The sequence below is a fragment of the Haliotis cracherodii genome, unplaced genomic scaffold (assembly GCF_022045235.1).
Source record: "Haliotis cracherodii isolate W230 unplaced genomic scaffold, xgHalCrac1.p SCAF_17, whole genome shotgun sequence".
Lineage (NCBI taxonomy): Eukaryota > Metazoa > Mollusca > Gastropoda > Lepetellida > Haliotidae > Haliotis > Haliotis cracherodii.
The window spans coordinates 28,617,041-28,637,835 of NW_027266272.1; the positions used below are offsets into that span (position 1 = coordinate 28,617,041).

General features: G+C 41.0%; 1 protein-coding gene across 11 annotated transcripts in view; it reads right to left on the reverse strand.

Annotated features, from left to right (window-relative positions):
* The window catches only part of LOC139465037 (5'-AMP-activated protein kinase subunit gamma-1-like), a 391,629-nt gene that overhangs the window by 99,521 nt on the left and 271,313 nt on the right, over window positions 1–20,795 (reverse strand). Inside the window, exon 1 of one of the 11 annotated variants that reach the window (XM_071246723.1) lies at window positions 7,867–7,891. The exons of 8 other annotated variants lie outside the window; for them this stretch is intronic. Coding sequence is in view for 2 of the 3 variants with exons in the window: in XM_071246717.1 (XP_071102818.1) it covers window positions 3,433–3,516 (84 nt within the window). In the remaining variant the exon portion in view is untranslated. Of the gene's footprint in view, window positions 1–3,432; window positions 3,539–4,411; window positions 4,433–7,866; window positions 7,892–20,795 lie in introns of those variants that run through there. 2 more of the 11 variants (XM_071246719.1, XM_071246717.1) reach the window with 2 other exon arrangements.

The following is a 20,795-nucleotide window of genomic DNA, read 5'->3' on the forward strand; positions in this document are numbered from 1 at the left end:
CAACACAGCTCCCAGCAATATTCCAGACAGCTGGATATAATCGAGTCTGATCCCGACAAACAAGTGGTTGATATTATGAGCAACAACCCATGCCGTGGAGGTACAAAGACACCTTATGAACCAATTCACTGAGCCGGACCGGCCGATACATATAAGTCGCCTCCTACGACCAGCACAGTCTGCTGGCAACTAGTTCTAAGCCCAAGTCCCTACAGGGTATTTCAGAAAGAGTTATGACTGACCCCTACATGACCAAACCTATTTACAATTGCCAGCGCCAAAGAAGAGTTGATTACAGAGAATCAGGTCAACACAAACCATCGACTACAATTGAGTGAGTTGGGTTTAACACCGCTTTTAACAGTATTCAAGTTATATGGCAGCGTGTCAGCTTAATGTGGGAAGAAAGCCTGAAGTGATGCAGGTCGTAGACGTTTACCACTTCGGTGAAATCCCCGAGAACGGATATGGTGCTGACAAACCTAGAAACATAATCGGGGTGAACCGGGATTCGAACCCACAATCATAGGTTTCTGGCGTGCCCAAGGGACGCAACTCGGTACAGTGAATCGCAGCGCCTTAGACGACTGGGCCATTCGTGCCCCCCATCGACTTAAAAAAGGAAAAAGTAAAACATTGATTTTCTGAATAAATACCATGAACGCTTAACATTTAAGTACATCACTTGCATTGTTTACATAAAACATTTCCATTGAAAATGATGAAAAACAGCGAGTGCACTTAATGCTAACTTTTCGGTAAATCACTGAAATGTACAGAGCGCACACTATATGCTATATGCTAATATTTTGGTACATCACGTACATGTTCAAGCAGTTTTTTTACACACAATACTTCACTTGGAACATATGACAGGCATTGAAAGCATATAAACACGGCAACTTTGTAAGCTAACATGAGGTGGGCACCCCTAAAGAAAATTGAGCAAGCTAAGCAAAACTTTTGTTCTCCACTGCATGACACCATTATGATGTCATATCGCTCATTGGGACGCAACAGACATGACGCCACAGTCATATATATAAAAGCGCCAAATTCCATGCTCTCTGTTGTCCCCAAAACTTAAAATATGTCAAATTTGCTGTCTGAATCAGAGAGGGGTTTATTGTGATTTGACAATCTCTGGTTGACCAATCAGAATCGAGTTAATTCATGGTAGAATTATTTAAAATCTGTGGCCTATTATTTGTTGATATTATATCGTCTGCGAAACTAGTCCCACTGCGCATGTCGGAAGTGTGGCTGCAGTGAAAGTCTTGTGTTGTGAGAAAGTGTGTGAGCATGTGCCGGCCGGCGTGACGGGTTGTTTGTGTGAGTGGATGTGAAGCTAAAGAAGAAATAAAGAAGCGAAGTGTCTACTGCGGCTGGTTTGGTTATCCACATTGGTATCAACACTATTAAGCAACATTCACTCTTTGACTATACATATGAATTCATACATATCAATTCATATCTAAAGCACTTCTCAATCAGAAGGTTAACAATGAAAGAGAAACATAAGACATACCCATGTGGGGATTCGGGGATAGATTAGCTACAGTAACCTATCCTGTCATAGGAGGCGACCTAACGGATCGGGTGGTCAGGCTGGATGATTTTGTTGATTGCATGTACACCAACAACACAGAAAGGTGTTCATAACATCAACCATTTGTTTGTCTGGTCCAGAGTCAATTATTTACAGACCGCTGTCATATAGCTGCAATATTATGGCTGACAGCAGCTTTGAAGGACACACAATCAAACTTAAATTATTACCCAAAAGAATGATCTCTACCATGTCACAAAGTTTACATAGTGTAAACAGAGTTATCTCCCTTCAATCCAAGGCTTGTGACCAAGCACTCCCCTGCATTATCACTTACAAGTAACTGCATTTAAATCAATCAAAGGTCTCAAAACCAGTCCAAACAACAAAAATAGATTATTCTTAGTAGCTATATTCCACAGCCATCAGAAATAAACAAAGCATAAAAAGATTGACAGAAAGTTATAGTTTGATTAAAGTGACTGAGTGAGTATTCCAGCAGTATCACAGTACCCATGTATGAACGACCTCACAGACTGTTTGTTAGTCAAATAAGGCCACACATTTAAAATGTTTTTATAAATTCCATATCTACATCAGTATCAGTGATTCAACCTGCAAATCAACAACAGAATGACTTTCATATGAATAAATAAATAAATAAATACTTCACATTTAATTTATTTTTAAGTATGGGATTTTTGTTTGAGACAGGATTTCTTCTGTGAATGGAGGAATCACACCAATAAAGTATTTTTTTTCAGGACAGTTTATGTTTGTTCTGTATTTTTTCTGGATTTTTTATTTTATTTTAGTCAAAAAGATCCCAGTCCCACTATATTACCAATATTCCAGCAATATTGAAGCGAGGACACCCAAACTGGGCTTCACACATTGCACTCATGTGGTGAATCAAACCTGGGCCTTCAGCATGAAAAATGACTGCCTCAAAGACCCAGATTTGATTCTCCACATGGCTACAAAGTGTGAAGGCCATTTCTGGTGTCCCCACCATGATACTGCAGGAAGATTAACAGAGGCATAACACCATGCTCATTCACTTACTCTAAATGACATATTGACATATATGTACTGCCTTCCCACTCCCAGGTAACAGAACACAGTGTACACACGTCCCCATTAGCTGCAGCACAATCGACCACCATCAGGCAGTGATTACACAAAACAGCCAGGCAAATCAGATTAGGTAAAGACTCTTAAATGCATGATCTAACTCCAGATATTCCCCGTGACTGCCAATCAATATGACCTGACATCTTACTGTGTATCACAACAGAGCAATGACCCACATCCCTGAGTAATTGGTTTTCATATCAACACAAACACATGATCAGCACAAACTGATGATTAACTTCAAAATTCAAAATGGCTTACAAATACTATTTACATCGGACAAATGTAGGGGTCGACACCATTTGTTATATCCAACTAGTCCACAGATCATTTTGGACAAGTGGTATATAATATTTACAATAACTAGATTCAACTAGTCCATCTACAGTTTTACTAGTCTCAGACTAACAGACAAGTAGCTGTGTCTATCTCGGAAATGACAATTTAAAAATATACCTACATGTTGTAATCAATAGCAATGAGAATTAACTTTCATTATTCATAACACACTTTTGTGTCAGTGTATTTATACAGCATAAGTGAACATGTCATCAGCCATTGAATATTTCCTGTCTGCCAGACTACCCATCACTGCCTTGTTACAACAGACGCATCTTAATCAATAAAACTGAAGGTTTGGACTTGCGTAACTCAATAAAACATAAAAATCAACCAAATAGTTTGTGTTCATTCCATTTGTACTATCAGTGAATATTGGTGTTACCAGATTCAAAAATTCCCAGCTTTACCTTTGTGTTATGACTCTCGTGTGCCCGATGGCGCCATTCTAAAAGTCGGTATTTCATCCTGGCATAAATTGACTTCTTACACATCGCAGCAATTTTGCCGTTTTTAAGAGAGAAAACTTGAGCAAAATGGCAATTCCAGTAATCCAGTGACTGAGAGCTCGGTGCACAGGCAAGCAGCACCAGCGTCCGCACACAGGCAAGAGAATCACCACACAGAACGGGACACTTTACCTCAAGCTTCCAACTTCACCTCATCAATTATAGAATTAGACTTCTAGAAAATCGAATCGAAGAGACTATCGTGATATCAAACGTGATCCTATTTGCGTTAACCAATAGGGGAATGTTTTCCAATGCAATGTCGCAATCTGGAAAGATCATGTGATGAAAGCATCAGCATCCCAACTCCGGACCTTCCACGTGCGGGTCGATGGCAATTTGTTTAAATATCTCGATCAAAGAAACTCTTCCACATATATATCCTCCACAGATCAATATGGCATCTCACTCAGGCACAATGACACCTTGTGGCCAGAACAATACACACGTCTTGAGGATGGACAAAATAACCTCTCCAAAAGTTGGTCCAGCTGCCTAACCCAGGTGATATCCAAGAATCAATCAATTCCTTCAGCACAGAAGTGGCGTTCTACTGGAACATAAATCAGTTGCTCAGGTATCGGTGGCTGCGGGATGTGCACCTGCGCCAGCATGCTGTAACTATGTCTGCACTTGCACTGAAGAACTTACATCGATACAAGTCATTATTGTTTCTCCATCGATCCAGTCAACTAAGAGTCAATCCATAGGTTAGGTCAGAATCCCAAATACTACCAAGACACAAGACACAAACACTCAGCCAATCTTAAGCATGGTAGCAACATCCAGATTCTAGAGACAAGCGGCAGACTTTGCATACTGACTGTGAAATGTGTGCTGTAAACATGCACAGCCTCCACAGAAACTCAGAGCTACACACCCTCATCCTGCAATGCCAGTTTACCATTTCTTGTGCATTGATTATTTGCTTTTGTGGAGAAAAACAGTTCCAAGACTTCAAAATAGTTTGTAAACAATTTCTGCAAGGAACATATGTTTCTGGAAATTGAGTTATTTTTCTGTATATTCAGTTCCAGGATCTTCAGCTATACATCAATGTTTTTCCTACGAAGCTTCAAGTGCTGGTCAACTTGGCTCCATGGCAGAACAGCAGTACATCTTTGAACTTCTTCCAAACTCCTGTCTCCATGAGCAAGTGATTCCCTGAAATTGGCCAAGGAACAAGGTTGCCTAGCAACCACACAAGCCAATCGGTAGAATGTGGGTACAACAATCATGAGTGGGTGAACTGGGGATTGTTGTGGACAGATGTGAGTGAAAGTGATCACCTACATGAGAAGAAACAATGTTTGGCAAATTATGTAGGTTAATGTGTAACTGTACAAAAGTCTGTCAAAATGGGACAGTTATTCCCTCAGTATATTATTCCTTATGGTCATGACTTACTCAAGACTAACGTTTATTCTTTGAAACAAAACTATTATTTTTTTCTATTTTTTTTTTTGGGGGGGGGGGGGGGGGGGGGGGGAAGTAAATAATCTTTTAATACATATATAACAGAAACAAGCCCATATTATCTCTTCTTCTTAAACTGAAGAAATCTAGACTTGCCAAAATATTGTAGACTTGCTTTGGAGTTCATATATGTCATTTCAGCTTCTGTATGAGACAATATATACCTTCTGCAATACTTACTGGACATGGGTATTGGTTGTTGCTTTTCATTCTGATATACCCCCAGCCTATCATTAAACTTGGCCTGACGAGCAGGATCTACCAACCTTGACATAAGGCCTCAGTGAATTATGAGATTTTCATTAATTTTTAAAAAAAAGCAAGGTGGTGGCATTTTATTTTCTACGTCATATTTTTACACACAAACTTCCATATGGCCAATAAATAAACATTGTCAGGAATATAACTAATGTTATATTTGGGATAACACTTTCTTAGTAAAGTACAGATTCTCGTACTTTTTTGGGGTTGAGTTCCGTCCGGGATTCGAACCCACACCTGCCAGGGTGAGGCACCTAATCGCCAGCACACAAAGTTGTCGGACTTTCATTTTTGTGGAAACCTCGGTGGCTGAGTGGGTTAGATCGCTTACTTTGTGTGCTGGCGATTAGGAATACTTGATAAAAACAAGACAAATGAGTCTGTATAAACGAAGAACTATATATTAACAATAAAGATTATTTTGACTACTATTAACCTTTTGACTTATAAAAATGAATAACTCAAATCTTATACACCAAACTGTGTAAGGGGTACATTAAGGGAGACAACTCTTTGCACCTTAATTGTTTGATGGTTTAAGTGAATGAAGGGACATAAAATACCACCTCTTCAACCACAAAGTGAATGGGTTCTCACAGACAAATAGGTTGTCCCTGAAATTAAGCTATGTATGATGTTAAATGAAAACAGTTATACAAAGCAGCCTTCAAGTATTCAGGTATTGGGTATTGAGTCTCTTATTTTCAAGTATGAATGGGTATGAAGAGGTTGTGCTTGGCCTGAAAAGGGGATGAGAATAGTCACGTCCAAGATTATACACTTATATAGTGACATGCATGTATGTGTGTGTTTGTGTGGCTGCTTGTACTAGTCCGGACTAATGCCAATTTATAGTTCTAGCTCACTGAAATACCAGGCAGCAGTTTAACAGGAATACCTGACAGACACAGCATACTGACTCCGAGACAACCAGTCCTTGTTTTAGCCCCTTAATGCCGAGTGCCAGACAAGGTAACAACAAGTACCATCTTTTAACGTCTTTTGGTATGACGCGGTTGGGTGATAGTTATGAAGCAGACAGTGACACAATCAATATGTCAAAACAGTGCCGTAGTTTCAAGACTGGTGGCTGATCTATTCATGGATTGTCAAGAAATCATCCACCGTCCAAAAACACACAGGGTCTCTGATAAACCTTGACTTATCATGATGTCCGATATAACACTCCTCATGGCTATATATTAGCTAAACATATGGTATGTTGAAGGTTATTTACAATTGGCGTATGCATAGCGTTCGGGGAATGTAAACAAGGTCAGATAGCGGCCACCGTCTTCATACAATATATAAACATGTGTCCTACCGAGATTTGTCTCGATGTCCCCCCCTTCCCCACTCCCGGACATCTATGTCTACATCTAAATATAGTCATCAATTTATTTTCCATAAAGCATTCAAACAACCGGAGCACTAAGCCACCATAAGAAAATAAACTAAAATCAAATTTATTTTTACTTACTTACTTACAAAATATGTGGCCTTACTACTCCATCTGTGATGGATAAAAAGCAATATGATAAAACTAAAGAAATGATACACAAGTAAAGTAACTATCAACTTTACAACATCTAACTGATCTGTTGCATTTTTGCACTGACGATGTCACAGATTTTGTAGGATTGTCTACAGTTTTTTGCATGGATGATAAATTAAACAGTTGGTGAAGTTTTTAGTGTTTACATATTTATTTATAAGAATTGACTTTAATGTTTTTGCATTTATGGATTATGCAGATTTACACAGTGTGCACACTGGCTTCTACGTTTATAATTATAAAAATAAAAAAAATATTTAAGTTATTTTTTAGTAAAAATTCAAAACACTCACTTTAACAGTACAAGCATTGTTTGGCCAAGAACTGATGGACACAAAGACATTCATGACAAACAGACCCTATAAATATTGAACTACATTTCCAATGACCAAGCATGTTGGTGAGCTAAACTCCGCAAGCCGTACAAACAGTGTGGCCTACATATTTATGGATAATTAAAAATGTAACATTTGTTTGCACTTGAACTGTGTTAACATGTTATATGGAGCATGTATTCTGTAGTGTAAAACTGTATAGAGTCATGTCACCTGTCTCAGACTGATGCGTGGATTGGAAAACTCCAAAGCTGCAATTGTATCTCCCATCGGTGACAGGTTTACTGGCCAATAGGAACCTCTATCTGTCGGTGGGTATTACAGCAGGTAATTCATGCACATCAATGACACATTAAACCCTGGCTAATGAGGGTGAATAGCCCGATACATCAAAATTGATTGCATCACCCCTTTGAAACAGTCATAATTGAAACTCTCAGAGTAAGTACTAAATACTTAGTTCTAACACAACGCGACATAATCCAGGAGTAACTGGTAATTCATCCAGCACACAATTTCTTTCTCCATCTGCAACCTATCTGTCAATCAGCCACCATCACCAATCACCAATGGACAAAATGATCAGTAATTTCCTGATAACAACATGAGCCAATTATCACAGCACAACAAAAAGCGATCAAAGTGAGTAACCTTAGTAGCCTACACGACTGCTACACTCCAATACAAGATATACTGTCTGTTATTTACCTGCAGCAATCAGCTGAAAGACAGGATGCTGGATAACAGATGCAACATGCAGTAGCTGAGTGTCCGATAGTCACTGTGTATCTGGCAGTAGCTATGTAACCAATAGTAGCTGTGGATCTGATAATCACTGTGTTTCTTATAGCCACTGTGTGCACAATAGTAGGTGTGTATCCGACAGTAGCTATGTAACCAATAGTAGCTGTGGATCTGATAATCACTGTGTTTCTTATAGTCACTGTGTGCCCAATAGTAGCTGTGTATTCGATAGTAGCTGTGTATCTGATAGTAGCTGTGTACCCAATAGTCGCTGTATATCCGATAGTCACTGTTTATCCGGAAGTAGCTATGTATCCAATAGTAGCTGTGTGTCTGATAATCACTGTGCACCCAATAGTAGCTATGTATCCAATAGTAGCTTTGTATCCAAAAGTAGCTATGTATCCAATAGTAGCTATGTATCCAATAGTAGCTGTGTATCTGATAGTAAATATGTATCCGATATTAGCTATGTATCCAATAGTGGCTGTGTATCTGAGTCTCCACACTGTCACCAAATCCCCAGAAAGTCAGCTGATCCTGAGGTTACCACTGATCCAGCCCATGTGCTGGAGGCCGGTCTGCCCCAGGACAGGCTCGCGGGATGTGTAAACAAGGTCAAGTTCACAACCTGCACTAATCTGCATTCAGGCATGGTATTGTACCCATTCTACCAGGGACTGGAGCTGACACACACTGCACATAGCAATATACTGTTTCTAATTAAACAGTAAACATCCTTGCCAACTCATCAACAAGACTCATCAACAAACACCGAAGCAAGATAAGAGCAAGTTGCCTGACACCACCATAGTAAATGGCAATTCATTGCGATGTGTGCCTTCATTCCCCTTAGTGCACTATTGATTTCTGAATCAGACATCAATGAATTTTTCTGATACTGATTCAATATCTTGTGTTGTATTATAACTGATTCAAACAATAAGCCAAACATATGTTTTCAGAATCAAAACATTTAACATCCAAAACATGCTCGCAAAATGCAAACAGGCGCCAGTCCACTAGGGAAACATGGCCATGCAGTAATTACCTGTATGAATGGCAAGTTCTGAGCGTAAATAAACAACAAGGATATCATCAGGGAGATTTCCACATGAATAATGCAGCAAAAGGCATTATTCTACAGGACTCTATTGATGCACAACAGTCTTTTGAAGATCAACCCGACAATTCTTTTTTCATAAAAGCTTGTTACACTTCCTCCATAATTGCTGATTAATAGAAGCAGTGTGTGGCGTGAAAGTCTCAATTGGGCAAAACAAACATTTGCGATCCATAGATTACAAATGTGAGTTGATGGCGACCCTTATCAATGAGGTCAACTAGCGGTTGAATGAGCAGCCTGTAAACACAGCTTGAGCAAAGTGCAAGGAAATAGGCCAGGGTGCCCCAGATACAAGCTCCTCACAGGGAAACATGCAGCATATGTCAAAACACCGAGCCTGCTCATGCTACAACATAGCTGAGTGTCCCTACAATCAGCCCATTCCACATCCCAGAACAACCCTGTCAGAACCTGCTCATTCTACATCCCAGAACATCCCTGTCAGAACCTGCACGTTCTACATCTAAGAACAACCCAGAACATCCCTGTCAGAACCTGCATGTTCTACATCCAAGAACAACCCAGAACATCCCTGTCACAACTTGGTCATTCCACATACCCTACTCCTAGGCAGGACCTGCATCTACACAACACTTATGTCTAAACCTGCTCGTTCTACACAGCACTAATGTCTGAACCTGCTCGTTCTACACAGCACAAATGTCTGGACCTGCTAATTCCACACAGCACTAATGTCTGAACCTGCTTGTTCTACATAGCACAAATGTCTGGACCTGCTAATTCCACACAGCACTGATGTCTGAACCTGCTCGTTCTACACAGCACAAATGTCTGGACCTGCTAATTCCACACAGCACTAATGTCTGGACCTGCTCGTTCTACACAGCACTAATGGCCTATGGCCTTAAGACATCATTATCTCATCACAATATCTAATTCACCTCATGAGGTTGAAAACAAACCCTGTAGACTTCTTGTACCCAATAACATAGGAGTGAATTCAAAATGTTTCTGATACTAAATCAATGGTATCATGTGACAATGAGATTATAAGGGTGTATAGACACACACAAACGTCCCTCAGGGTAATATATTATCTTGGACAACATAATATTAACTGATCTGACAAGAGCTTTTTCAACAAAATGTCAAAATTTGACCATGTTCTTCAAACCTGTATCTCAATAAGAACTCCTTCATAATTCATTTACTTAAACAGGATATACTAGCCTGTATGAGCAGGTACAGCTGATATCAACTTAATACAAACATGTCACCCAAAACTGTAGACGACTTTTGGGGGTTTACATGTATAGAGTACAATTTCAGGGTAGATTTTGTTTGTTTGTTGTTTAATACTGCACTCAGCAATATTTCAAGTACATGACAGCAGTCTGTAAATAATCTAGTCTGACTGAACCAGACAATCCAGTGATTGACATCATGAGCATATTGTGCAATCAAGGAACAGTCATAAGTTCCAAAATTCTTAATGGTTAAGGTTCCCAAAGAATCACTCAAACTTGGTCATGCAAATATTTCCAATACATCAATCAAGACACCATGGATGATGACTGAGCTTACGCCCACTGATAGATTGTCAAATGGAAGAAGTTAATTGGCGGAAAACATCTGTAATTTCAATTTTTTAAGACATTTGTTTGTGATAAGTATTGGTAATCCAGAAGCATACCCAGCCACTGATCCTATTATTTCCATAACCATTCTTTGTCCCCAGTTGACCCAATGAGGCACCAACAAGCCCCACGTGTTGGAGGAGCTCCCAAAGGATGTTACTGACAGCCTACTCTAGGTGTGTTCTGTATAGCTGGCTGAAGGCCACGTTGTAAACACTTAACAGGGATACACTACATAACACTCTTTGTGTTCAACAAAGAGAGAGTTTTGCCCACCTGGCCCTCAACCCTGACAGTCAGGCTGATAATGTACCGGGGTGTACCGGGGTGTACCGGGGTGTACCGGGGTGTGTGTGTTACCACCAAGAGTTTCACTGCCAAGTTGGTAACATCTAGACATGCTCTGAGGCTGTAGGCCAGGTGGAGAGATGTTGTCTTTCCTACAGACCCCAGTGCATATATTTATCAAATGATTTTCCCCAATTTCATTCTCCAATATGTAGGAAACTGGTTTTCCCCTTACGTGACCATAAAGTATGTCAATCAGATATCGATAATAAATTTCCAAATAATTTCTCACCTAGTTCCGAAACACAACGAGTGTACAAATGTGGAGTGAGTGAGTGGGGTTCAATGAGCAAGTGAGCGAGTGAGTGTTGTTTAACACATGGATTGCAATATTCTACAAGCTTCATTTTGGCATAATTTGTAAGTTTTCTGGTGACTGAAAGCATCGGCATCCATGCCATCAGTGTACATTGAAACACCATGTACCAAGAATGATGCTAAAAAACAAGTTAGGGCAGGCAGACTCGTACGTTTTTGACATTGACTGCCATGTGTTGTAAATAATTTAACATGAAGTTCTCACTTGTTCACGATGCTGCAGATAGTTTCATGTGATATTCAATACATAATAATGGTATGAAATAACAAACTTAATTCACTTGGGACAGATACTCAGTAATTCCTCAAGCTTGTCAGTTATTCTACAATTCTTATTTCCATTTCTCCGACCTATCTTGCTCCACTGCTGTCGACTGTCACTTGAAGTGTAAACAAATAGCATTTCAATGTGGAGATTAAGCAAAACGAGACATAATTATGGTCAGACAATTCAACGGAGTTTGCAGCATCGACATTCAACTTGAGTTGCCGACTTAATAGAATCTTCCTTTCTTCATCTGTATGTCATAGCTGAGGTGAAGTGAGGTGAAATGGAGTTTAACGCTGTGTTGAACATTATTTCACTTCATGGCAATATGCCTTGACAAGTCAGGAATAATTCCTATTTTATAGCAACCTCATCTGGATACCATGCCACAGTTTGTCATGGATATCCATTTAGTCACTGTATACTGAGTCAACCAGTCCTTGTTTTATCCTCCTTTAAATGCTGAGCACCAGGCTGGGTAACAACAAGTACCATGTTTTGGTATGACGTGGCCGAGGATCGGACCAGTGACCTTCCATGGCACTTTATCCACTACACAACACCATGTCAAACTTGAACAAAAACAGTCGACCAGTGACTAAATGCTGAGCACCAGGCAGGGTAACAACAAGTACCATGTTTTGGTATGACGTGGCCGAGGATCGGACCAGTGACCTTCCATGCCACTTTATCCACTACACAACACCATGTCAAACTTGAACAAAAACAAATCACCGCCTAAATGTTATCTCCTTTCCTTGGGAGAAGTTTTCTTTATTTTGTCTGGAGGCAATATAATAACCTAAACGATAATTGCCCCATCACTCGGAATCCTGTTACAACGTCAACACTTACTCCACATAAATCACGATCAATAACATGCTTGGTAAAGGGAAGTCCTACAAGATTGCCTGTCAATGATCGATCTGTCACCCCAGTAATAGTCTTGGACTCTACAACACTGCTGGGGCCCATCTCATGGCCTTTAGCTTCAACGGTTTGTCTGTCTTTTTCATGCCTCAGTCACCAATGTTCGGGGAGTAATCAGCCTGTAAGTAATCGGATCTGGGCAAAAGTGAGATGTGTTTAACACTGCTTTGAACAATATTTCAGTTGTACATGGTGTGTCAGCTTGATGTGGGAGGAGAGCCCGAAGACATGCAGGTCCACTTTGGTGAAACCCATAAACACATGACAAACCCAAAAACATAAAATCAAGGTGAATCTGGGATTCAAATCCACGCCAATAGGTTCCTGTCACATCTAAGGGACACAACTCTGTGCAGTGAATTGTGGCGACTTGGATGAAGTTGACTGGGCAACCGATGCCCCTATCTGAGCCAGACAAAGCAGTGGTTGGGATGAGCTACATTCCACACCATCCCGGTACGAGGACACATAATCAACCAAGCTACCAAGTTAGTAGTCTGTCTCACAGTCCCTGAACCATATTATTTCCCCTTCTGCCCAGCCCTTACTGTAATGCTATAACCCTAAATGAAAGTCAAAATATCAGTGAAAATCATATGAATGCATCACTTAAAATTAGTAGTGGGGCGATACACCGATGCATGGCAAATATTTACTTCTTGATATAAGTATCGATCACAATCGCACACTTAGTAAAACGTATCCATTATTACCTTAAATGTATTCTTCAATAAATGTTACACAAAACACTAAATACAACAACACATGCCGAAAGCAGAAGTGACTTCAATAGAGGATCGGGACAACAGGATCCAGCCGCGCCTGACGGTGACTTCCAGATGAAGACCGAAGTCTCTACAGAGGCGTGAATCCATCCTCCAATCAGATACTCAGTCTGGGAAAACCAGACACTTAAAATTGACACTTTTTACATGAAAATGATAAATTCAAATTTGCCTCCTCTTAATATTGTATGACATAAACCCCTACTCACTATGAGTAGTTACAAGCAGAACCCCAACGCACAGCTCATGCAGCTCAAGGAATGCCAATTTGTATGGGGGAAAAAGTAATCATTTCTCACAAGTTGTTTGCTTGTGGTCCCAAAGTCAACACATATTAAATCTGGATTGATTAATCCCTGAGGCAGGATTCAATGTGACTACAACCAATGTCCATCACAATCAGTACATGATCTCAACACTATAAATTGTCTGCGACGTCATCACATCCTTTGTTTGTTCTTCTCCTTTACACTGTTCGGTCGTGTGATGTTACTGTCAACGTCCTCAATTAAGCTGAATCAAATCAAACAGGCACATTCAAGTTGTTGCCAATACTGGCATGAGGATGCCAGGCCTCACTATGTAATCATCAGCATCAGCTTCTGCTGTGTAGTCTCTCCACGGATATTTTAAATACTCTCCCACATGTACAGTGGCGGATCCATGAACAAATCAATCGTAAACTTACGACCATCGTAATGCCCCTATTTTACGACTGGCCTAAGGCTGTGATTGTCCTGTGTGGAACTGGGCTTTGAACTGTGTGTGCACCAAATCATAAACTGGATGACCTGAAGAGTAGTCCAACAGCGAAGGGACGTGGGGTTGTGCAGGTGACCAAGTTGTCTAAAGGACCGACCATTCAATATTAATGTTCCCGGGTGTGATGTTTTGGGTTTTTATTTACTGCTTCAACGGTAGTCTGTCTTACAGACCCTGATACAAATGTATGTCAAATACAGCCCATGCAAGTCTATATAAATGTTTGGCAAGTCTAGATTACTGCAGTATCTGAAAATGAAGAGAGTAACTGGGCTCCCTTATATCATATTTTTATTAAGATAACTGAACAATAGTTTTTTCTGTACGATATGTTCATTTCAGAGACTAGATGTTAGTCTACTTCAACGAGTAATATACTTAAGGGCTGCAATTTTCTGTGCAGATTTGTACCCCATAAGCAAGCAAGAATCCTATGATTGAGAAGAATCAAAGATTCATGCTTGCTAATTATTCTTGGTTTGTCAGTAACATGTCAGAGCACATAGTGTCTTCAAGACATAATTCTTGGAACACTTCCCACATTAAGCTGACATGAACATGATACAACTGAAAAGTTGTCCAAACAGCATCACCCTCACTCATTAAAACTCAACAGTAAAGGTACCTGTGAAGATACGGTTAGGAATAGGTCTTTAGCAACCCATGCGACTTACGGGATGGATCAGGCTTGCTGACTTAGTTGATGCATGTCATTGTAGTGATTGAGTATGGTTTTAAGCCGCGTTTAGCAATATTCCAGCAATATTACGGCGGGGTACACCAGAAATGGGCTTCTCACATTGTACCCAATTATTTACAGACCGCTGTCATATAGCTGCAATATTGCTGAGTGTGGTGGTAAACAATAAAACAAACAAACAAACAACAGTGAAGGTAATATCCCTAGCTCCCAAAGAACCTGCATGGTCACTATTTCCCAAACTATTCACAGTATTCTCCAGGCATTCACAGGCAGTGTAATTCACACCTTAGAAGGTGAAGGAAAAAAACCACTTCAAGCATGTGGTGTTCTCAGTCCCCCCTGCAGATCTGGCAAGATGAGGCCAATAAGAGAGCACTGCAGTCTCCTAAGATGTTGGGGAAAGCTGATTCTGTTTCTGCTTGCCCATGTTGCCATGCCAACATCAACAGACTATGAAGGAATACCAAACCTGGAACCAATGTCCAATAGGCACATGCACTCCATCCACACTGTCAGAAAAAGTCAAGTTCTCTCAATAAATATGCTGTTTCAGGACAACTGCCAACATCAATTCCTAGTTTACGAAAAATGAAATAAAATGTCAGTGCACAGAAGCTCATCTTGATATTTATTCAGCAAAAAGCAGTCACTCAAAGACAGCTGTGAGCATCATAAATTCAACATTAGTGAGTCTGTCAGCTTGGTCTAACACTGCCTTGAACAGTATCTTAGTTATATTAATGTGTGTCAGTTGAGGCAGGTCTTATAAACCATTGAGCACACATGGTGCTGACAGACAAAGGATGATATTCCAGCAAATCTGGAATTCTAACCATGATCATTAGAGCTTGCACAGACGGGAGACAGACCTCTGCCACACACAATCATTGTCAGGTATCCATTGTGAAAGGTAATTATAAGATGTGCAAACATAATCTGCTGAGACTTCAAACAAGCAAAGATCATCCAATGGTTTCTTCCGAAAGGCATGATGCGATGGGGTTGTATGAATGTTTGAACCAGCAAAAATGCAAACGAGAGTTATCTCCCCTAACAAGAGAGATTAATTGTCTCCTTCCAACAATCACCTGTTGACTAAAAGTACAGTTACAATGATGAGGAATGATTTCTGCAAAGATGACTTCATGTTCACTAAATGGGTAAGAAAACAAACAGCCATTGAAAGTGATTTAATTTCTCAACATTCCTCCTATTTCTGCCCTGAACTGACATTGACCTACATCATTTGGCTATCAAATCAGTATTTCCGTCATCAAAAACATCCAACACAAACAACTCTTTCCTGACACATGACCAAAGACATGTATAACTTTTACAGCTATATCCACAGACAGCAAATGGGGAACCACAAGTTCATAGAACACCAACAACAGTTACTATGTGTAAACTTCACATCAACACAGACGAGAATCTTTCCAAGGTGAAGGTCACATGTTTTTCTTCCAATGGAAAGACATTCAACAAAAACAATTCCATCTTCATTCATCGCACCTACACAACCAAGGCATGTCTACAGCTGTATCTACGTTGACATAGATAAGCAGCAAGGCCTGGTTTCGAGTAAAGCGCTCACACCAACAACAGTCACTACTTTTTACTTCAACACAAGAATGAACCAAAGGATCTCATCAAGGTGAAGTGGACATCCCATTCTTCTAATGGATAACCATTCAACAACACTGACATTTTCCTTCTTCACATAGGGAGATGTTCTGTTTGTTAGAGCCTATCTCCATGACCTTCAGAAACACACCCAACAACAAACAGTTCCTGCTTTCACCCACACAGGGGTCATGTGGGGTCAAGGTGAAGGGTACAACAGCCTACAACACAGCGACATGTTTTTTGTTGCTGTTGTGCAGGTCTGAGTCGTCCTGATTAGTGAAGGAAGCGTTCTTCAGCACTGGATGCATCCTCACCAGAGATATCCCAATGGGTACTACCATCCCTCCCTCGGCTGACGCCACATTCACGACACATACACACTCTCCGCACAGTGGGAAACAGGTAATTTGTGAGGATGCTGATCTGGATGAGAATCCTGAGTATTAGCACTTACATTTTAATGACGACACTTCTACGGATATGTGCACTGTGGAGAGGTGTAGAATGCCTCAAAGCCTTCCCTCTCAGACAGATGCATGCTGGTCGTGTATATTGTACACAGGACAATTAGCCAGACACTTTAGTGAATATTACCAATACATGATGCAATTAAATCAGTGATTGTTGTTTATTCCCAGGCAGCAATATCACAACGACCTGTAAATAATAAAATCTGGTCCACGTAAACCAGTGGTTGATAGCATTACTAGTAATCATTTGTTGGCCCTCAGGTACACATCGGACACAAAGGTCCCGTAGGCAGATCCAGAGGGGGGATCCAGAGGGAGGATCCAGAGGGGGAATCCAGAGGGGGAATCCAGAGGGAGGATCCAGAGGGAGGATCCAGAGGGGGATTCCAGAGGGGGAATCCAGAGGGAGGATCCAGAGGATCCAGAGGGGGATTCCAGAGGGGGATCCAGAGGGGGGATCCAGAGGGAGGATCCAGAGGGGGATTCCAGGGGGGGATTCCAGAGGGGGATTCCAGAGGGAGGATCCAGAGAGGGGATCCAGAAAGGATCCAGGATCCAGAGGGGGGATCCAGAGGGAGGATCCAGAGGGGGGATCCAGAGGGGGATTCCAGGGGGGATTCCAGAGGGGGGATCCAGAGGGGGATTCCAGAGGGAGGATCCAGAGAGGGGATCCAGAAAGGATCCAGGATCCAGAGGGGGGATCCAGAGGGAGGATCCAGAGGGGGAATCCAGAGGGAGGATCCAGAGGGGGAGTCCAGAGGGAGGATGCAGAGGGGGAATCCAGAGGGAGGATCCAGAGGGGGATTCCAGAGGGGATATCCAGAGGGAGGATTTAGAGGGGCGGATCTAGGGGGTCTAGACCCCCTTTTGAAAACCAAACGCAGTATAATTATGGGCAGTAGAATTATCTGCAAGAGGATTTTTGATATTTTGGACCCCTCCCTTCTAAACATGCTGGATCCTCCCTTGGGTCCTATTGTGCCCTGGAATACACTGACATCCCACAGACATGATACAGTGTCTTCAGTAAGTGTTGGCATAGATACATATGTTTCAGCAAATGTAGACTATATATGTTTAGAACACACTGAACCAAACACAGTTATTATTCCAACAAAGATTGTAAGGTTATTATATATTTCTCCATGTCTTTTTTTGCATCCACCAACTCCAAATCATGTCAACCATCTCAATTATTTGTTTCAAAGTTACTGTCATCATCGTCACAACTTTTGGGGTTATGATCGTAAGTAGCTGTGTGAAGATGCAAGAATACATCACCATGACGTTGTCAAGTCAACCAGTATAGTCTATGCATGGCAGGAGTTTTTAAACTCAATTACTGCACACAGTAAAATTATTAAGCGTAACTGAATCATCGCAGCCCTGCATGGAGCTATCGAAATGTTCAATGACACAGGCGATGAGTGCAGTTACACGAGTTTCATTGCAATCAGAAAAATGGAGATTGAGAAAACAGCAGGGCAAATGGTTATAAAGCTATTTATTTCTGTGTCCACTAGGATGAAGCCAAAAAATTCAGTCCACACAAGAATTTTTTTTCACGGTAGTCATTTGGCAACCTCTGAATTTTTCACAGTGGAGACTGAAATTTAAGTTGACGGAGAGATTGTTTAAGAGGTGCCCTTCTCCCTCGGCAATTTTGGCTGTCCTGTCCCTCTTTGGGATGGGTGTGCCAAAGCTGACCTCATAACGGGATGAGTATAGGCTGCTAGAGCATAGAAGGGGATGAGTATAGGCTGCTAGAGCTGAGAAGGGGATGAGTATAGGCTGCTAGAGCTGAGAAGGGGATGAGTATAGGCTGCTAGAGCTGAGAAGGGGATGAGTATAGGCTGCTAAAGCTGAGAAGGGGATGAGTATAGGCTGCGAGAGCTGAGAAGGGGATGAGTATAGGCTGCTAGAGCTGAGAATGGGATCTACGATGACATACATCAACCAAGTCAGCGAGCCTTACCACCCGATCCCATGAGTTGCCTCTTACAGCCCACATAAACACCTTTCATGGCAAGCATGGATTGTGGAAGACCTATTCTTCACGGGTCTGACATAATTATAGTCATAATCCTTATCTATTCTACGTTATCAAATTGAAATTCTGTATGATCAGTCTAAGACATGCTTATCATTTTTTCATGATAAGATACTGCTTCAGCAGCTGCTACTTCAAGAGTGAGTAAGTTTGGTTTTATGACACTCTTTGGTTTAGCAATATTCCAGCAATATCATGGAGGGGGACACCATAAATGGCCTTCACACATTGTACCCATGTCGGCAATCGAACCTGGTCTTCGGCGTCACAAGCGAATGCTTTAACCACTGGGCTACCCGACCGCCCTGCTACGCCACTGAGAATTTAAATTGAAAAGGAGCCCCAGTGAGATAGGGAGATTCACAGCCTGTGGAAAATCTAGACTTACTTCATTTAGACTACATTAAGACATCCTTTAGAACAAGTCAGGTCTGGGCGGATGGGGAAAACATATGGTTCTAGGACTGACCAAAGGTGATAGTTCTATGTGTTCTATATTGACACAGCGACTGTGTGACACACTACCCATTGCTCCATGTATTTCGTAAGACACACCCACTTACCCTGTCACAGCTGACCACACATACAAAAAGCTCTAATATGCACCGATGACTTAAACTGTCAAAACAACATACGTATGTATCCCCCATAATATTAAACTTCAAGGAATCAATCAAATCTGTAATACATTACAATCAGATCCTACCCAGAAATGTTTTCAACCATGCTCGCAATAAACCATGCTTGCAATCAACCATGCTCGCAATCAACATTACCTGTATTCTCAAGCAGGATAAGATCGCGGACTGAGACACAATGTATTACCTCACGGTCAACTGACTGGACACTAGCCAATGGTCAGGCAGTGTCAGGTCTGTGTACATGTGGTCAGCGCTGTGAGGCAGACATACCAACTACTTGGGGAAGCATGTACAAAGTCAACACTTCACTGATAACAAACTCAAATAACGGGGCTCCCGATAGGGGTGTCTCTGTGCTCACTGTGGATATTGAACATCTAAATTGAACAAAGTGACACTGACGTCAAAAACTTCATAGGCTTAATTTCTAATTAAATCTTTTTTGAAATACTGATGTCATGATTTCAAAACAAAAATACTGATACTATGATTGGAAATGTTAGAAATTCGAGAGTGTACCTCAGTCTTGTGTCTTTGGCTGTTGTGTTTCAATCTATGACCCCCCTAAATCTTATATTTTCAACATGACAGGTTTATTGTAAATACATACCGTTTGACTTTCATTCCTGACTTTGTACACTGTAAGAGTCCTGGGCCATATTTCTTTCCCTTCCACCCAGCCCCTACTGTAGTGTTATATCCGTAAATGAAGCAAGTCTAGATTACAGGTTCTGAATACATGCTGAATACATGCTATGAATGTATGCCTTCTCACTGGAGCTCCTTTTCAATTATAATGGAGTTGTTTATTTCTATCAATTTATATATTGTCAGAGACTAAGCGTTAGTCTATCGACGATACTTGCACAGTGTTTCTTGTTCTACATGTTCAATCTCATGGAGCAGAAATAGACAGAATATATATTTCCCCAGCTGACCTACAGGTAACTCTTTCACTGTGACTGCTCTCATTTCAGGAGACACCACGCTTCAGTGGAGACGGGTCACTTCCCCAGTTCCTGGTTCACACTCAACTAAATCAGCTGCTGTCAAAATACTTTGCCCATATTTCATTGCGATATTGCCTGTATAAATAATAAAATGTCCCATCTGTAGGCATATGTAGAAAGTAATGACATCAACCTATTTTCTGATCTACCATTCTCACATGAATACGATCTTCAATTTGCCTCTGTGAATAGCTTTTATAATGAGTGAGTGAGTATGGTTTCATGCCACTTTTAGCAATATTCCAGCAATATCATGGC